General features: G+C 31.6%; 2 protein-coding genes across 4 annotated transcripts; both read right to left on the bottom strand.

Moving 5' to 3' along the window:
- Positions 1-1,995: 1,995 nt before the first annotated feature.
- On the bottom strand, positions 1,996-8,045 carry LOC25489549 (nucleobase-ascorbate transporter 6). Of its 3 annotated transcripts, none has more exons than XM_024779778.1 (15): positions 7,579-7,696; positions 7,337-7,456; positions 6,264-6,361; positions 5,995-6,171; positions 5,606-5,706; positions 5,301-5,376; positions 5,155-5,214; positions 4,825-5,009; positions 4,172-4,268; positions 3,563-3,649; positions 3,346-3,404; positions 3,155-3,246; positions 2,971-3,048; positions 2,704-2,864; positions 1,996-2,470 (listed from the first exon to the last, which is right to left on the bottom strand). In XM_024779778.1, exons 2-15 carry the CDS (start codon positions 7,443-7,445, stop codon positions 2,252-2,254), a joined length of 1,599 nt encoding a protein of 532 aa, XP_024635546.1. In that variant the 5' UTR covers positions 7,446-7,456; positions 7,579-7,696; the 3' UTR covers positions 1,996-2,251. The 3 variants fall into 3 exon arrangements, with proteins under 3 accessions (XP_024635546.1, XP_013461026.1, XP_024635547.1); XM_013605572.2 differs by lacking the exon at positions 7,579-7,696 and adding an exon at positions 7,947-8,045 and having other exon boundaries at positions 2,252-2,470; XM_024779779.2 differs by lacking the exon at positions 7,579-7,696 and adding an exon at positions 7,717-7,904 and having other exon boundaries at positions 2,252-2,470.
- A 6,380-nt stretch (positions 8,046-14,425) lies between these two features.
- Positions 14,426-18,654, bottom strand: LOC25489548 (rac-like GTP-binding protein ARAC8). Its single transcript, XM_013605570.3, has 8 exons — positions 18,376-18,654; positions 18,138-18,225; positions 17,433-17,542; positions 17,277-17,340; positions 15,991-16,055; positions 15,844-15,909; positions 15,307-15,404; positions 14,426-14,819 (listed from the first exon to the last, which is right to left on the bottom strand). The coding sequence occupies exons 1-8, from the start codon at positions 18,478-18,480 to the stop codon at positions 14,780-14,782; spliced, it is 636 nt and encodes a 211-aa protein (XP_013461024.1). The 5' UTR covers positions 18,481-18,654; the 3' UTR covers positions 14,426-14,779.
- Positions 18,655-20,273: the final 1,619 nt, after the last annotated feature.

The following is a 20,273-nucleotide window of genomic DNA, read 5'->3' as shown; positions in this document are numbered from 1 at the left end:
TCACTCGCCTTAATCATTATACTAACTAGTAACTTGAGTGTTTGAGGTACACCGACAATTGGATATCATTTCCGCCATGGATTTTGATCAAAAACATTCATTCAGGAGACTTAGTGTGAGATCAATGTATCTTCCTTGATAGTATGAGTTCTATGGAAATAAATACACTGCATAAAGCACTTCACAATCACATATGCAGGAATTTTTTTACTAAACGTATAGAGGTACTTGTAAACATAATTTTGTTTTTAACAAGTCGTAATTATAATCTTTGAAACTCACATACTAAATTATATTCATGGATTTGTTCTTTTTTTTTTTTTTAAGAAATCAAAATCATGGATTTGTTCTTTTGAATTCACTATGAGATTAATCATCGAATGAACAATTTTTTTCATTATGGTTAAACTATATTTCAAATGCATGACTCTCAGAAATCAAATTCGAATTCTTTTTCTTGGTGGTTGTCATGTTCAACTCTCCTAACACCTTGTTTGTAATTGTAAATATAATTAATTACATGTAAAATAAGCTTAGGGGAATTTAATTTAGGGTTTTAATAAAAAGTTCTGCAAGAGCATTGTCTAGGGAACTCGAAAAAAAAATTGTTTTGAAAACACATGTGAAATTCTTAATTGCATAATTTTCCAAGTAAAAAGTTAGTACTCTAAATGCTTAAACAATGTTCTAAACACAAGTTTTTTTTTATATTTTTTTAAAAAATATCTTCGGGACCGCTTACAATTTTTTAACTATATCCTACACATTATAAAGTTGGGCTTTCTCATTTATCAAGCTACCTGACCATATTTATAGCAACGACTCCTTAAAAAAGAAAAGGAAAAAAAAAAAAAAAAAAAACTTTCCTTTCAAAGACTCTCACACATTAAGGCTTAAACTGATCTTTTACAATGTTTACAGTAAATTTTAACCATAGTTGATGATATGTATTAAGTCTATGTGTTGTAATCGCTCTAATGTTTTTTTAAAGAGTCAACAAAGAAATTCGGACGTAAAGTATATAGAAGAGTGATATTGTGGATTTGAGCTCACACGCCATCACATCAATTATTTCTACATCTTTTCATCATTTCAATTGCACTTAGGGGGCTCCAAGCACTCAATTTATACATAATGAAATGTATTCAATTTCACAATTCTCTTTCTAAAGTAAATATAACTATTTAACGGTCAAGATAAGATCTGATAGGATAAACAATCATATCTTATCTTAATCCAGGATTTGTCTTAAGAGAGATAAAATTTTGTTAAAAAAGCAAGATAGAATAAGTTAATCTTGTAACTCTCATATTATTTTTGTCTGGTGTAAATATCATCTTGGACAAGGTCTAGATTAGAAACCACAAGCTAGAATAAATTTTTTTGAGTGGCACAGCGGAAGCGTGGTGGGCCCATAACCCACAGGTCCCTGGATCGAAACCAGGCTCTGATATTTGGATTTTTTTTTTTTTTTTTTTTTTGCATTTTTTCTTCAAAAAAAACATTTAAAATTTATTAAAACATCATAACATTCAAAATAAGAAAACAAAAATACAACATTAAAAATTTTAAAAATAAATCATTAAAAGGAGAAATACAAACTAAAAATAGTTTAAATAATATTGTTATTTAAATAGCATGAAAGTATATTGTTTAAGCAGATTATATAAACTAAAAGTAGATAAAACATGCATGACAATCTATTATTTATGGTTATTTTATTTCAATTTATGTGTATGAGAATTTTAATTAGATACAATGTATCGCATAATTCATAATAGAGTTTAATAATATTAAAGAAATATGATTAGATACTTTCAAAAAGTTGAATTTTTTGGGGCCTAAGGTTGGGTTCTTGCAGTAAACACGGGTCTGATCTTGTCTCTATCTTATCTTAATTCAGTTATATATTTTATGATGTCTATGTGACTATCAAGGTCATTTAATGAATTGCCGAGTAGAAGTGTAATAGAATAGATAATGCATTGCTTGATCTTGGGGGAAAACTCTATCTTATCTTAAATGAAGGAAATTAAGCATGCACATTTACTACATGAATCCACTTTCTTGATCAGAATTTACAGAAACAGGGGCAAGAAAATAAATGTATTACAAAATGCTATAAATTAATAGAGTGGAGACTACTCATATGGCTATATATAACGTGTAATAAGATTCAATCTGATATTAGAACTAGACTCCGGTGAAGATAAAACCACTTTATCTTATCGCTCTTGAGCTGCACAATTAATTATACCGATGGAAAATATTTGTTTAGATTGAAAGGCAATGAATAGAACTCCTCACTTCTAGTGTCGCCCTTGAATGACTTGTACTTGTCCCACCAATGTTTGCCTCTGTCCTTTCGAATAGATGAATCCCTCTTATGTAAAGTGTTGTCTAGGAAATATGCCACAACACCCGCAACAAATGCTTTTGATTGGAATGGGACGTTGACCATATCATTGAACTGTCGTCATGTACATAAAAAAAAAAAAGAGTGTAAGTAAACTCATCCAAAAGAACAAATCCTTGTTCAATTCTTATGCATTGTCTGTATAAATTTTCTACAATATCAATCAATCACAACTAATCTTATGTGTGACTTTTAAAGTAGTACAAATTAAAGTCATGCATTTTTAATGATATTACGCTTGTTATTGACCGACTCTGCAAAAAATATATTTATATACTTATCCATACCCATCTTCCACCTGTGTGGACTGGCCCATAACCATTGATTGCTGTATACTCATTGAAGTACTGTGGCACAGACAAGCCCAAGAATATAGAGAAGCCTAATATGAACTTTGTTCTAAAACTGTTAAGATTGCAGAACTGAAGAAAACTTAGACCTCCAGCACCTGCAAACGATGAATGAAAATGGGAACATTACATGCTGCTTATTTTAAGGATCGTGGTAAATAAAAGTATATATACATGTTCAAGTTTATGCTAAATCAAACATACCAACATAAGCAAAGAATAGGCAGTACAATGCAGCAATAATTGCAGGCGGGATAGAGGCGAAAACTGCTCCAAATTTTCCTACACAGTGATAGAAATGTTGGCAATCAGTAAAAGGGGAGACATGTACTCGGATGTGGCAAAGTAGATAATCAAATCACAGACTTAACATGCTTAATTGACTCACCGAGAATTGAAAAGAAAATCATGAATCCAGCAGATATCTGCACAACTCTTCTACTGCCAACACGTGTCAGAGCCAAAAGACCGGCATTTTCTCTGCAGGGAAAACAAATAAACCAATTTCATTTATATAAACAAGGAGCTAGTGATTGCTTGCTCTTAGTAAAGAACACAACAGAACAGTTTCAGTCTTACACAGACACGGACGATCCGCTAATTGTTCCAAACAATCCAGATAGGAGAATGCCAACCCCCTAACAAGCATAAATCAGATGCATGAGGAATTATACTTGAAAGTGAAATTTCTACTTGATTTATAGGTGAAAAACCATCATTACAATCAAATCATTCATGAACTTTTACCATTATTACGATTATCATTTATACATGCGAGATTTAGTCATATTCGTACCTGCCAACCAATACCCCGACTAAGAATAGAAGGTGGCAATGGGGTTGCACTTGCAAACCTATATACAGCAATGAAAGCTCCACTGGACTGTGTACAAAAAGAAACATGTAATCCAAATTAGCAACTATGTAACCAAATTATGAGATCAAGTAGAAAAGTCAGATGATCAGAACAATGACTGTTTCTATTATTTCTATTATATATATTATACATCACAAACTGTTTCTATCTCCCTTGAGGAAAAGAATCAACCATTTATGACAAACGCCCAACAATTACCAAAAGTTTTTATCAGGATTAAAACTTAGTTTCCTTACCAGTAATTTTTAAAACTCATTCATGATACTAAGCTACTATGGTGATTGATTATTTTTATAAGAGGGATAGTTTCATTGAAATTCAGCTGACATAAAAGGATGTATCTAACATGTAACAATGGTATGTTGTTCTTAGATCTCCAGCTTCAATGCACTGATAAAACCAAGTTCTAGAAAAAACAGATAGAATATACAATATACGAAAATAGTTTTAAAGAGAAAGAATAACATTTAAACAGAAACAAAAACTTATTCCAATTTAAAAAAGAGAATATCATAAGAAAAATATGACCTCTACAAGAGCAACGAAAGATGCCATCATCATGGCAAAGGCTTCGCCTGCATCAAATGTAGGTGCTCCCCATTGAAAGGGATATGGAACTCTGATCCTACAAACTCAAATACAAGAGAAATTTTTCTCAATAAGTTTCAACTGACAAAGCAAAGCCAAGAAGTAGATTCCCATCAAGAAAACCAATATCTCAAGGATCCAATTGAATCTTTCTGGAGAAATATCTGTTATGTTTGTGCTCTAAGGTTTATAAAAGTTCCAGTGTTAGAAAAGATTGAAGAGTGATAGATGTTACATATATCCACTTCAGTGAGAAAAATCTCCCCAATAAGGGCAAAAAAAATTCACTCTAGTGAAAATAGTATATATTGCATATTTGACATGAAATAACAAGAATGGATTTGAAAAAAGAGAAAATTGGTGAATGAATATAAGTTGGTCTCATTTGCTAATGAACACACAGAATACCAAGCTTTAAATTTATTCATTTTTAAATAAGTTTTTAATTGGGTTCTTATCATGGCAGGGGACCAATCAGAAGCTTTTAAATCGCAAGATGAAATATACAAGCATGGTAAAACTAAAAGAGTCTACACGGTTGCAATAGACAAAATGCCATCAAGGGTTAAATTTAATGAAATCACACAACTAACCAAGGAGCAGCATCTATAAGTCCAGCACGATCAGTGCGGCAGGATGTCTGTGTTTTCGGTGGAGAACCGTTATAGGCCCCTCCAACAGTGAGTAGAACAGCATATATCCACACAATTGCAATTGTGAATAAAACAGAAAAACGGTCGAAGATATTTTTCCCCGAATGCAACACATGTGGCACATACTGCACGACGACGACTAACTAGTTAACACTTATATTTATAGAAACCATAATATTAAAAGAACAAAGAATCCATGAACTAAAATCACAAGGCGAGATTTAGAAACATTAAAAGACACTAGGTGTATGCAACTTTAAAGAACTTTACCTGTGAAACGAATACCAGCAATATAAGCTCTGGCAGTCCAATCTCTACACATTTAGCAACCTACACCCAACACAAGCATCAATGTTGAGAATTTTAGTCAGTTATTGTTAAATATGACCACCGTAAACATGTAGTCGAAGGCTTACCCCAGGAAAACCTAATTCGTACAACCCAAAACCAACAAGAGAAACCAATGGAACAGCTGAAAGTGGACTTAAGAACCTGCAGAAAAAATCAAACTTACATCAGATTAGAACATTTGGCTAATCCAAAGATTTGAAAAAGGAATTTTACCGAATACAATTTTTTTGGTGAATATCATGGACAAAATAAATATGCATTATATGTAGAAAAATCTTCTATAAAAGTTACAAATTTGCACAAATAGTCGGAAGGAATAACAACTCTTAGCAGAAAGTATACTGCCACTTAGTAAGAATGTGAGACCAACCTTGCAACATTACGCCAAAGGCCACTAAAGCCTAGTACTATTTGAAGAGTTGAAGCAACAATAAGAGCACCCTGGACTGCCCTCATTATCTTCTTGAATTTCTGAATGGATAGAAAATAAAGCAAAAAATAAAAACAAAGGAGTTAAAAAAAAAGTTACCAATAAGTCCCAATCAAATAACTACAAATTCAAGGTCTTATTGTGGCATTTAAAGTTATGCATGCAGTGTGTGATTGTTAGCTTTTGGAGAAGCAATAAAAAAATGGTATACAACGTGATTGCAAATCATAGTCTCTATTTTGGTTAAATGTTGTTTGATTACAAAGCAAGTAATACAATAAGCATATCAACGACGCATCATTTAGTATAGTTAGTTCTTCTGATAAGACCTCAATCGGATCTGGTTCATTACTGAATCGGCCAGCGAGGATAATTGAGATTGTCGTTGGCACATAGGTATAAGACCCTCCAATTACTGCAGGTAATCGTGATCCAAAGAGTGTTTGCACCAACGTGTTAATACCAGCAACAAAAAGCAGAGTTTCAATTACTTTGGCCTTCTCTGCCTGCAAGCAACAAATGGAATATTATTAATACAACTTATTTGGGTGAATTTTCATAATGTTCCACTTCCATATCAAAATTTGCTAGTCCTTACATTTCCACCTCCCATCTGGGGAACAAGAGCAGTGGGAATCAGCACAGTTGTGCCAAGCATTACAAGAAAATGTTGAAATCCAAGAAGTATGGCCTCAGCTGCAGCAAAATGTCCCCAAATTTCTCATCAAATTAGTTGAAAAAAATAAAAACAAAAAAACTAAAGTGAATCAATACTAAGGAAAAGGAGAGGCTGGGAGATTCTTAAAATTTTCAACACACAACTAACTACAAATAATAAAGGAATATGTCATTTAAATTGGCAAAATATTCCAATTACTCAAAATTCGTTTGCAACATTGTTCAAACATAAATTCTTGACTTTATTCCCTTATTGATGTTACATAACACCCCAAAAATAAAACAACCTGAAATCCTGAATAATATATTTTAAAATTCAAAAAGAACTTATCCCTAGCTATTAAAATATTAAAAATTAGTGTATGTTTGGTTTCATTTCTAGAGTGGTCAAAATTTATTCTAGAGGAGTAAAATTGATTCTCACATGTTTGGTTGCTCTCGAAGAGAATTGATTCTGCCTCCAAATATGATTCTACTTGAAACTAGAAATTAGAGCTTTTGATTCTAGAATTGATTTTAACACTTAAATTTATTGTTCAAGTCATTTTTACATGAATGTACCCAAACATAACTCACTTTACTTTCAACTCACTTTTGGTTACAATCAATTTTACAGAATCAATTCACTCAAAATCAATTATTGTGAGAACCAAACACACACTTAGATTATATCATAAAACAATTTTGGAAGTAGCAATCAAAATGTTTTCAATCTGGATCTAGAAAAAGCTGGGAAGAATCTTAATATCAATGCTTAATTAATTAACTACAACAAAAAAAAAAATATAAAAAAAAAATCTCAATCAAATGCAAATAGAATCTCAAATTAGGTACAATGACATAAAGTAAAAAATACTAAAAATATACAAAACCAAATCCAAACCAATTATTTGATTTGATTTTATTCAACCAGGTTAAGAATAATGAGATACTATACTATATTTGATAAAATAATTTTCCAGAATCTAAGAGAAAAAAAAAAAAGAAACTAACGCCATGGAGGAGGACTAGTAATGCAGTAAGAAATATTTGGTAGTTGATCCTTTGGTGGATGTGGTTGTGGTTCATCTGATTTTGCTGGACCTCCTCCTCCTCCTGCCATAGCTTCTTAATCTAAAAACAATGAAAAAACATAAATGTTACAATGAATCTATCTATCTATCTATCTATAAAACTCAAATCTGAGAACATGCTAGATCCTTAATGAAGAAGATAATAGTTACTTGGTTCCTTACAAATAATGAATGACTAGTGTTGAAAAATAAAGAAAAGAAAATGATAGTTTAGTTAGAAAGAGTTGAGTTTAAAGAGAGTGAAAAAAGTGATAGTTATAATAATAATTGAATAATTTAATTAAAAAGTGGAAAAAGTACCTTTTTATAAAAAATGAATCAAGTTTAATAAAGTCAAAAATAAAACGAAGTGCCCCACATAAACACCACCCTGAAAGAAATGGAGGTGTTTGTTATTTGTGTGGAGTAAAGGAGACTCCAATGGTGTGTGTGTATAGAAACAAGCAAGAAATGAATGTAGATTCTCTCTCTAGGTTTATAATTTGCTTTTTCCAACAAACAATAGTCACATTTAATGTTATGTTATGTACCGTGTTGTGCTTTTTTTCATCTGTGAAATACTGAAATGAAATATGTGTAGTGTAGGAATGTTTAGTTTTGGTAGGCTCCAATTCTCATACCATACCCATGTGTTATGAGTACGTACTACATCACAAATAAAATGTGTATAATTATATAGTATAAAGTATTTTAACTTTAATGCAATGTATATAAATTGTGTCTAATACAGACGAAGACAAGCTCGTGGTATTGCAGTGTAGTCTATTGTTTGTATTGTAAGCTACTAGTACACTTACTAAGGAATAAAGACAGCTACTCAAGGACGATGTTCATGTTCAATATGTTTCATTTCGGTGGATAAGAAAGAAAAGAACTACTCAAATCGAATAAAAGAATATCAGCAAATATTTTTAAGATAATAACAATCAAATCTTATTCTACTGAGTTGATAATGATTTTTCAATAGATCAGTACTACATTCGTCCAAACACGTTTTGCTGTAAAGTTATGATGAAAAGTGTAAATAAAAACTATCTAAGATGGGTGAATTTTTTGAATGTAACAGCTTGCCATTTTAGCACTTCTTGTGCGTGGCTTTTCATATATATGCTGATTTAAAAAAAAAAATTACCTAAGACACAAGGAGTATCAATGATAAAATTATAATTGTTGTTCAGAAAGCACCTAACCGTCCACAAACAAAATCACAACAAAAACAAAGCGAGTCTATTGTAAAATTGGTTGTTGTTTTAAAGTGTAAAATTGGTTGAATCCCTTTCGTTTATCTATGTTTGTCTATTGGAGAGGATCTTTCTCGGTTGAATTTGTAACATCTGATGATTGAAAATATTCATAAAATATTATTAATCTGTTAAAAAAAAAGAGTAAAATTTCTATATCTATGGAAGAATGAGGCAATTGCCTTTGTGGTAATATCTTGGATTGACTCTAATGATTTGGAAGTCTAACTCATTCCATAAATCTCAATCTCCATTGTTTTTTTGGTTTAATGACAAAGAAAAACAAAAAAGAATATGGTTCAATATAGGAAGTCAAGTCTCATGTCTCAACATAATCTTCAACTCCGACAAAATAACCTATCAAAAGACCACATCTCGTCTTAAAGAGCATCCAAGACTCGATCTTCATATTGTTAACTCAAACTTTGATATCTCATGGAAACAAAAATTGAATTCAACAAATCTTATATAACTTTTAGATCGCTTATATGCACCTTCATTCAAAGATATATATATCATTTTAAGTGAACTAGCTATATTAAGTAACCGATAAAAATAAGAACAGTACCGTTTTAAAAAAAAAAACGGTCCACTGACTAGTGTAATGGTCCCAAACACTGTGAGCTAGCTTTAGGAGCAGAACTAAGAACCAAATTTGTGTTGTTAACAAAACAAACTATTGTCTGACAGGGATTCCAAGAACCGCCACTTCCAATGGTACAACCTTTGCCATTTCAATCTGAAGAGCTGTTACCAAACTCATTTCAACCACAATATTGATTGCTTAAATTGGCTTATGTAAATCTTTTACTTTAGGTTTTTTTTTTCTAAAGGTAAGAATTAATATGTCGGGCCCATTTTAGTCATTTCATGGTTGCAAATTTGCACCACTAAAATACAAACATTTACATTTATCAAACTTTATTTGACATGATTGGATCCTCAAAAATATGAGTTAAGCAAATGTACACCATTGAACGTGCTCTTGTAATAAATCTCACAATCATATGAGGTACTATAATATGATTAGAGTATCAACTTATGGTTTATAATTATGTGTTTTATATTTTAGCCAGAGGCTAAAAGAATAGTATATACTAATAATTTAGTTTGTTAGCATGATTATGACAAAGACGGAAAGAAGTGAGGAATTTGACAAAAGGACTATTATTTATCAAATCAAATATATTAAACTGCAAAAAGACTAACTTAGAAGTCCTTTTCTGCTTATTCTTTCAAACAATTGTTTTAACAGTTTTTTGTTTTGTTTTTGAACACAATGTAATTAGACCGATTATGAAACTAATTTCAACTGCTTTGGATTCTATCTCTTGGGTCTTTTGAATGGAGCGTTTAGAAGGAGATTATGAATGCTATAAAATGTTTTTCTTTTAATTCAATTAATCATTAATTATGATGTTCTTTTAATTTATTTTATTTTTAAAATATCATATGTAAATCAAAGTAAAGACTTGGCCATCTAAAATCCTCCCCTTCAAAAATCTCCTCTCAAAGAGACTCTTAGTTGTCAGTCTCCTAGTGTAGGTCACATTTCTAACCCATGCATTCTTAGGTCCTCCTCCACAAAGAGGAGGTTATTTCCAATTGTTCAAACACCACATTAGCTTAAAAAAAAAAGTTGGATCATAATTTTTTTTAGGAGAAGAGTCGGATCATATATAAAATAATAAGTTGCTCTCAGTAAATATTCAAACCTTTACCACCACACCAACAGAAATAAAATTCATGTGTCTTCTATGTCAAAATTTACTTTCATTAATTTTACTTTTATAATGTGATGTGATAACATATAAAATATTTAAAGAAGCAAGTTGAAAATGAATTTTATTTTAGTTTACAAGTCTTTTATCTTTTTTTTGTCAAGAGTCTTTCTATCTTTTTAACTCTAGTGAAATTTACCATAAATGAGTATGTGTATAGTTCTTTTCACGTTAGTGATGATGATTGCATTTATTACTAATATTTTACTTGCAGACACAAAAAAAAAAAATGTTTGATGAAATGTTTAAATAATAATCTTTTCGTTGATTTTTGTTTTATTTTGTTTGTTGTGTAGATATAGTTGACAACAAAGATAAATTCAGGCTAAACAGACCAACCCAAGCTAGCTAGCATCATACGCATAGCCAATGCTGCAGCGAACCCTCTCCAACATGAATCTGTATATTCTTACATCAATTGTGGTACATTTGCGAAAAATATTTGGTGATATTCGCAGATAAAATCAATTAATCAAAGATTCATAGTTACCTCTTCCACATGGGACTAATCATCTACTCTTTTGAAATTTTAATTTCTTTTCCCACATGATTGTCTCAATTATACCAGGTTGAAAGATTAGTTGGATATATTGATTGGTCCCCTGCCAACTTGTCTCTATTAGACAAAAGTAAAAAGGGGTTTGCATTTGATTTGAAGTTTGAGAGCGAGTTAATAGGAATTTGAGATGCCTAACATATTGTCCTTATCGTAGCAATATTTATATGTCTATGTCACCTTTCTCTTGCACTTAAAGACATGTCAAAATCATATAGGTTGGAGTATTACATTTCTAATTAGATAATCATAAAAGATAGGAATTAATTAACTTGATAAAGTAGTCACTAAAACTACCAAAACGTAATGAACAGACTAATACAACAACATCAATCAAGTTTTATCCCAGTAATTGAGGTCGGTTACATGGATCAAATTACGTTGAAATGATCCAACAAATGAAAAGATTAATGTTTCACAAAAAATATGGTGTGGAAGTGTCCCATTGGTTAGTAGTTAAAACAAAACAAATGACAAAGAACATTGTGAGCAATAAAAAATAGAGGTCCGTGATAATCATCTACATGGGATTGGCCAAATAAAATGAAGGGTCACGAGTCACAAAACCAATGTGAGTGTGTGACCTTACCGTCTTTGGAGAAAGGAGATATGGTTGATGGTGCTCACCATGTGCTGAGGGAGAACATATGCAATCGATATAGATTTTTTTTGCTTTTTCAAAAGATAAAGAAATAGTATGGATTTGCTATGTCACTCAATCGATATGATATGGGTTTTTTGTGCTTTATCAAAAAAATACAAATATAGATTTGCTGTATCACATATAGGAGTAAAAATATTCCATCGGGTCTTTAAAATCTGTGAACTGTTACACAAACAATGTAAAATATTTTTACACCGTCATATAATGGGAGTCTATCATATTGTTAAAAGTCTTATATTGCATAACAAGAGATAGACAGAACAAGTGTTTATAAATGGGACAATTTTCATCTCACAAAATATTTTGTGGGATTGTGTAATTTATTTACACGATACATTTCATAATTCCTCAAGCCATATAAACCTATCAAGAAACTAAAATTGAAAACAATCAAGTAAGTTGCTACAATGCTATATACTATACTGCAAACTCCAACAAAATGATTTTATGTCAAGTTTAAAATTTCTGCACACTGCCTTCCCCATGGCATATAAAGCTTTTGGAATTTTTGATTGAATAATGAAATGTTTCATTTATGACAAACGATACTCCTTCCAGAGGACATTTCTGCATTTTCAATGAGATAGTTCAAATTCAACAAAAGAGTTGTGAACTAATATTTAAATATGTAATATCTATAATAATATATAAAGGGAAATACATATTTTTTCGATTGAATTTTTTATTATTTCAATTATACCCTTATCAAATTTGCTTTTAAAATGTTATATTGTTGATGTTATTGAAAAAGATAAGAATTTTTATTATATTATTGGTAACAGATAAACTTAGTTTGTTACTATTTAAAAGTCACAAACATCTATACATATAATTTTAATAAAAATCAAAATTTCATAAAAAAAAATTATTTATAATTTATATGCATAAGCACAATATAAAATCGAAATGTGTCAATATAGTCTGAACGCTAGTATGTTATAGTAAAAATATAGATTAAACTAATCTAATAAGTATTATTAAAAATAAAAAAGTATTTTGCATTATATCTAATAAATAAATATTAAAATTATATAACTCGAAATGTGTCAATATAATGATTACCATTGTTGTTAAAAGCCGGTCATATTGAGGTTTGACACATTTCAGATTATACAAATCGAAATATGAAGTTTGTTTTCAAAATCCATTTGCCGAAAGGTTATTAAACATGACTATAGTGAAATACTAGCAAAACAAGATTATATAATCTAAAATATTTTATATATATATATAACACTTTATCCCTAAAAAAACGCTTCAAATTGTATAATTCAAACGAGACAAATTGAGAATTTGGAGGGCATGCGAGAAGTAAGCAAACTCGAAAAAGAAATTCTCAAATATATATGGGTCCATGTTTCATATTTCCGGTGGACCAAAAACTTCATTGTTTTGGCCCTCTTATCATGTAGGACGGTGTTGTAGAACTGCCTTAGGTATAAGGGGATCACAATTAACTATTGTTCGGTGCAAAACAGTAGTTAATTTGTTTGGTTTTTTTTTAAGATAATTTTAGGTGTCTGAGCAATTGCAATTTTCTAAGCATAATGTCCTTTTCTCTGTCAAAATTAAAATGCTATGTAAATGCTATTGCACGCATATATAAATAATGCACACTAGCTGAATGACAAACAAGATTTGGCAGCTAATAAGAGTTTTCTTCTCTCATAGTTGATGTGATATATGGAAGAGACAATCATCTCAACTGTAAACCTATCCGGGCGGCATAGACTATACGTATGACATAGTTAGCCGATACTGTAATATGCAATATCCCAGTTTACTTCATATTAGTCTTTTAACTATCGTAGCATGTGTTTGCATAAGGGTTAAATTGTTTATCTTAATAAGTGTATTCGTTTGAAGATATGAAAAAAGTTTTTGGTCCTCCATACAAACAAAGCCAGCAACTTTAACTTTGATTCTATGGCTACCGTGGAAATACTGATTGGTTTGCCAACTAGAGGTCAATGCCATTTTTTTTCCTCCTGAATATTTTTGCCTATCATCGTGATTTCCACAATTGTTCAAGCCACATTTTTTTTAATCTAAGTAATCTAGTGACTCAAAATTCACTTCTTAAAATAAATAAGTGGAGAGTCTATACCGTAAATTTTTAACAACTTTGATGGGCTGTTGAACTGTGCAAGTGGGAGTAAATATTCGTCTTTGTTCTACCAAGGATTAAATTGAGAAGGAATAATAAACCAACTCTCAAGTCTCAACTAATCAGCTGGTCATGGCTCACGCTAGAAACTACCTGCTTTTTCGTAATTGCTTGAGCTGATTTTTTTGTATAGCCAAAGTTATTACTATGCTAGTGGATGACGATCAAATCAAACTACCTTATAACTTCTACTCCTCGGGCTACTGCTGATGCAGATTTAATTATTATCGACTGCCGAGAGGAGACTAATACTAACTTATACCCACGTTTTTCATTGAAGTTGGTGGGATGTCCAACAACCAAAGCTGCAGCAAATCGAACATCAAAGCAAAGAGGATCAAAACCTCAAATTTAACTTTTCAACTTCATCGACAGTATTGAATTGATCATCGTTTCAATCGAATTAGAAGTGAAACACATGCATAATATCCTTATTCTCTTATTCAATCTTGACCATATATAAAAAAAAAAACATTCTGCATAAGTTGTGGACTAAATCCTGCAAGTTAGAAGATGATATTGAAGACTGATCAAAATAAGGAACCTATTATACTCTTCTTTAATGATAATATCATATATTAATTAAACATGTAAGGATCCTGAGAACAAATGGCCGGAGAAAATCTCAATTGAAATGCTTGAAAAATATTAGTCTGTCTGGACCAAACAACTGCTAAGCTATATGTACATAGTAATTCAAACAAAATGGTAGCTGGTCAAGAAATTGTGTCATTTCTTTACAATATATAAGCTGCAAATATTTCATAATTCCTCAAACCATATAAACCTATCAAGAAACTAAAATTGAAAACGGTCAAATGTAAGTAGCTATAATGCTATATACTATACTGCAAACTCCAACAAAATGATTTTACGTCAAGCTTAAAATTTCTGCAAACTACTTCCCCATGGCACATAAAGCTTTTGAAATTTGGGATTGAATATTGAAGAGTTTCATTTATGACGAACGATGCTCCTTCCACAGAGGACATTTCTGCATTTTCAATGAGATAGATTAAACCCACAAAATAGATTTATGAACTATTCAAAATCTCAACTAAAAAGCTAATAAGGACCTGTGATTGTAACCAAACACTGAAAGCAAAGGACCATCTTGTATACAACTTTTTTGGTATTCTAATGTTGATATTATTTATTATTGTGAAGTGCTAGACAGCACACAGCACAACTGCTACCTAATGAGTATATCCCCCTTTTGTAAAGGTGGCTTAATTAATGGGAGTTGCTACCGTATTCATTAACTTTCATTAGTATCAGTTTCCGTACCTAATTAGTATTATATCATATTTGTGGCTATTCTAACAATAATTTTTTGACCAAAGGGCAAACAACTAATAAAATATAAACTTAGGGATGTTGTCAACAAAAATATAAAATTACAAAAGATGAAGTGTGCATGGAAAGTTGTAACATGTAACAAATATAAAGCAGTTGATATAATACAGAGAAAGTGTACTTACAGGAAACAGCCTCGACGAGCTTTTTTCCTTTTCTCGTGTTGCTTTTGTGGAGGCTTGATGACCATCCTAATCGCAGCATCAAAAACTCCCTTCACATTCTGCAATTGTATTATGAATAAATCAATTTCTTGAGGAACTTTAAATAAAACATCAATTACTGGATAAATGATGAAGAAGACTGACTATCAAACAAAACTGAGACACCAATAAATTGTGCTATATCAAAAGTCAAGTGGGAAAATGAAATAAAACGGCATCGTCATTTGGCATGGCCTTATTATTGACTGTTCACGTATTATAAAATTTTAAAAAATATTGAACATTATACAGTGACAAACAAACAAACATATATATTGAATTTCAAAACATTTTTCTTGCCCTAGGAAGTTAGTGGTGTGGGCACAAAGAAGACACACCACCGAGTGTAGCACTTCGTAGTGCTAGTAGGGAGTTTCTTTAGATGACAATCAGTGGTACAACTATAACCAACTTGAAACAATGAAGAATTGCAAGAATTAGATGGCAGAGTAAACATGCCTGCTGAGTTTTTGAGCTGCACTCAATATAATATGTAGCTCCAATCTGCTTACGGAGTTCCTCACCCTAGTTATGAACAAAAGCCAAAGGTTTCAGAAAACACTGCATATTCAACTCTATACAAAGCTAATAAAGGAAGATTTGTACTTGCTCAGTGGTCACCGGCACCATGCCAGGATGATCAGCCAAATAATGTCTGTCTTCTCGGAGATCTGTACGCTCATAAAAAAACCGCAACAATGCAGTGATCGGTAAAAATGCACATCAAAACTACCACTTTTTCATAAAGCATAGATTTCCAGAGTGATTTTTTTAAAACAATTTGTGGTCATATTTTTCTTTCTTCCAAACTAGTTTTCAGTTGCGTCTCAAGGAGAAATATTATATATAGAAGGTATGTTGCTTCAAATTTTGGAATATATCGGAAGTAAAAAATGCAAAGAAAAAAAAACAGTATGGATAATAGCGGATATGTGCTTTCCACTTTGGAGATAGCGAAAAAATTTCAATCAAACCATTAAGATCTTTAAAGCAACAAATAAATCGTGAACAAATTCAGGAAAGAACCAGAACAATCATTTGACATATTCAACTGCGATTATGTAGCTTATGATTGCCATACTTTGTCTCTTTCAAATCTCGATGTCCTCTTTTCCATTCAACAGATAGGTTATCTTACAGTTAATGGTCTCTAGACTTCCATCTTTGTTTTTCCTTTAGGTAAATTGGCTTAGACTTCCTTTGTGCGATGATCATAAAAGCAATCAATGGAATGAAAATTGTTACTCTTAAAATTTGGGATGGACATAATTCAATCCTACAAAACCAGTTTTTGAGGTGATGGATGCCTCCTAATCAAACACATTTTGAAGCAATATAAAATCAAACGTGGGACACTGAACACCCCCCTCACACCAAGGAGCAAACATCTGGAACGTGACCTCAGTGGCCTGATAACAGATGGCCAAACAAATATTGGATACTGTTATATCATCTCAAATTTGGGTTGGGCCTAACTCAGTCCTACTACAAAAGTGGATTTTAATGAATACCTTCTACTTATAAACATGTTTTCAGGCCAGATCTCATCAAATGTAAAGTTTCAATAGTTACAATTGAATGTTTTTCTGTAGATATGATTCCTTAATGGATTACTATCATGTAATACGGTAGACGTACAATAAAATGTGTTTTCACCATAACAGACATGTGTGGAAAAGTTTGGAGCTTTCCTTGCCTTGAAATTATATGACCATTTAACATGAATAGCAACCTTAAGAAAAAAATTATCTTAAATGATGAGTGCCGGATTTCTAGTCTCCTTGTCACATTTTCTCACATCTAAATATTGCTTTATAAAGAGTTTGGCAGAAAAACAATCATAATTAGAAGACAAATTAGCATGAGAATGATATAAGTGATTGATGACTTACCCAATTTGGTTCCAACAAGTACAACAGGGACGCCAGGGGCAAAATGCTGGAGTTCAGGGATCCACTGAACAGTGTATACAACAAATTAGAGAACAAAAGAGACATCTGCAAGACAAGCAAAAGTGGTAATTCAGAGACACGAGCATAAAAGCATACCTTCTTGAACACATTTTCGTAACTTGCGCGACTAACTAAAGAAAAAGCCAAGACAAAGACATCTGCCCCTCTGTAGCTCAAAGGCCTCAGCCTATTGTAATCCTCTTGCCCTGAGGAATACATTAGAAACAAACACAACATAACAAACTTATCAATTTGACATAACCAACCACACCAGAGATTGAATTTCTAAACAATGCCCCTACATGCCCTTCTTTTTCGTTTTTATCTGTCCAGTTCCACTTTTACACAAGTCAAAATTGATTCTAGAGATGTAGACATGTTTGGTTCCATTTTTGGAGGTGCCAAAATTGATTTCAGGGATGTAGACTTGAAGCTGGAAATAGTAGCTTCTGGTTCTAGAATTGATTTTTACACTCAAATTTATCATTCAACTCACTTTTACATGATTGTTTCCAAATATAAATCACTTTACCTTAAACTCAATTTTAGCCAAAATCAATTTTTCTCACCACAGAACCAAACATGTGTTCTGGAGTATAATTGATTTTGCCTCCCGAAATTTGTAGTTTTAGCCTCGATAATTGATTTTTAGTCTCGAATTTATAGTTGAACGCGCTTTTACATGAACATATCCAAACATAAATCATTCTAAGTTCAACGCACCTTTTAATCAGAATCAACTCATTCAAAATCAATATAAACAACAAGGTAAGTTTAACAAGAGTGAGTAAGTGAACATACCAGCTGTATCCCAGAGACCTAAATTGACAGTAATGCCTTCCACAACCACATTTGCACTAAAATTATCAAACACTGTAGGAATATAGTCCTGATAAAAAAAAAAAAAAATAGATAAATCAGAATAGAGAGAAAAAGTCATGATTTTGATAAGCAAGAATTGGGTAAATTTAAAAATAAAAATGATAAGAAAAAGTGAAAGAGTTAAATTGATGTTATGAAGAGAAAAAGAAAAGTATACAGTGGGGAATTTGTTGCTGGTGTAGCAAATGAGCATGCAGGTTTTGCCTACAGCTCCGTCTCCAACTGTGACGCACTTGATGAATCTTGAAGCTGTTGAAGCCATTGTTGCAAACAACAAGAAGAAAATCTGAAAGATAATTTACTTACAGAAAAGAAAATAGATAGAAATAATGAAATGAGTGTTTTGTTTTTGTTAGATGAGAAAAGAGAGAGTTTGTGTGTTTATGTATGTGGCGGCACTTCACATGATTCTCACTCATTCACTACTTGCTTCCTTGCTGGCTCTCAATGTACTACTAACTACTAATTGCTTTTCTTTCTTTTTTTAATCTAATTATACGTCATTCAATTTTTATTTATCTTCACTCACGTCATTGAAAATATTGTTTTTAGTATGTAGTGTATTACTTGTTATAATTATATATTATAAGATAAGATATATGTATTAATTAAGGATTGATTATTATAACAAATGAAAGATTACTTTTGTCAAGTTTTAACTACTTCCTAAAATTAGTGTGATAAAATGGAGATTTCTTATCAAGAAATGCTTATTGTTATGGATGATCACTCTACAAAAGCGAAGAATAAATATTGTTTATTAATTTTCGTTGTTTCTGCTCCGTGTATTCCGTCAATTTTCGTAAAAATTGGTAAGAGAGATTCTTGTGTTTCTTGTCGTAATAAATAGCACAACTCTTTTGTATTATGCTTTGTTTGTTTTCGTGTTTGTAATTGTCAATAATTGTCGCATTAAACATCACATTTCATACTTTGTTTGTTTCCTTGTACGCAAGCCCTATTCGAGTTAAAGTTATCGTTTGTAGCTTCTCATTTGCCGCATATGTAAGTGACGTGCGTCTTTGTTGGTGAATGCATATATGATTGGTGTTCAAGTCTCTGGTCCTTGTCGGTCTATTAGTGGTGGTATCCCAAGATTCCGGTTTTTAAGATAAGAAAGATAGATTTTGTCCCTCTAATATAGGTGTATGTAGTTCACTTTTTTCTTTGAGATTGGCTCGGTGTTAACTGTATCGTTTGTGTAGCCTATTCGTTTTCTTGCTAAGTACAAGATAAAAAAGAATGCGTTGGATGGATGCCCGAACATTAAAAAGGAAGGATGCTTTTGAAGGCGAAAAGGCCATGGGGAGACACTGTATGTGATACATGGGCTTTCACCGCGAAAGCAAACATATTGAATCCAGAAAAAGATAGATATAAAATAAAACATATAAAGAATAACCATTTTTTATAAAAGTATATTGAATCCGTAAAAGAGAAAAGTATATTGAAGAGGAAAAAGTGAAAATATTACAATACTTTATAGTTTTAACAATTTCCTTTCGGCATTAAAAACAGAGACTCGTACATCAACCTCAGTCCCACATTTCCGTTTGAACCTGAAAGTGGTCCTTATAAATTTTCAAGTTTTCTTAAATTTAGAAGTGGACTCTATAACTGTTAGTGATTAGTAGCAACTAACGGTAGAATCGTACATCACATAATTTGTATGTATTTATTAACTCATAGTGGCCTCTCAATTCTCATGACATTTGATTTTCTTAGGAAGAAATTGAAAAACATTGGTTTTTTAATACTTTTTTTTTTTACCTATGTGTATTTATAGTCTTTTTAACTAGATTAGGTTGAGCTGTATTTTTTTTTTAAAGAGCTTATATAAATTGCTTTTTAAACGAAGAAAAGGAGAAGAAACAAAACAGAAAGACAAACTAAACTCGAGAAAGAATAACACCTAAAGGCATCGATTATTAAAAATGATTGTGGTGGGGAAGACAATATGAGGTAGCACCTATTTTGGCAAGCAAATATGCGCATTTGTTGTCTTCTTTAAGAGTATGATGAAAAACAATTGTCCAAATCCAAGTTGTGGAATTG

This window comes from Medicago truncatula, chromosome 3, assembly GCF_003473485.1.
Source record: "Medicago truncatula cultivar Jemalong A17 chromosome 3, MtrunA17r5.0-ANR, whole genome shotgun sequence".
Classification (NCBI taxonomy): Eukaryota; Viridiplantae; Streptophyta; class Magnoliopsida; order Fabales; family Fabaceae; genus Medicago; species Medicago truncatula.
Note: the sequence above shows the minus strand (reverse complement) of the source record. Positions and strands in the feature narration are given on the sequence as shown.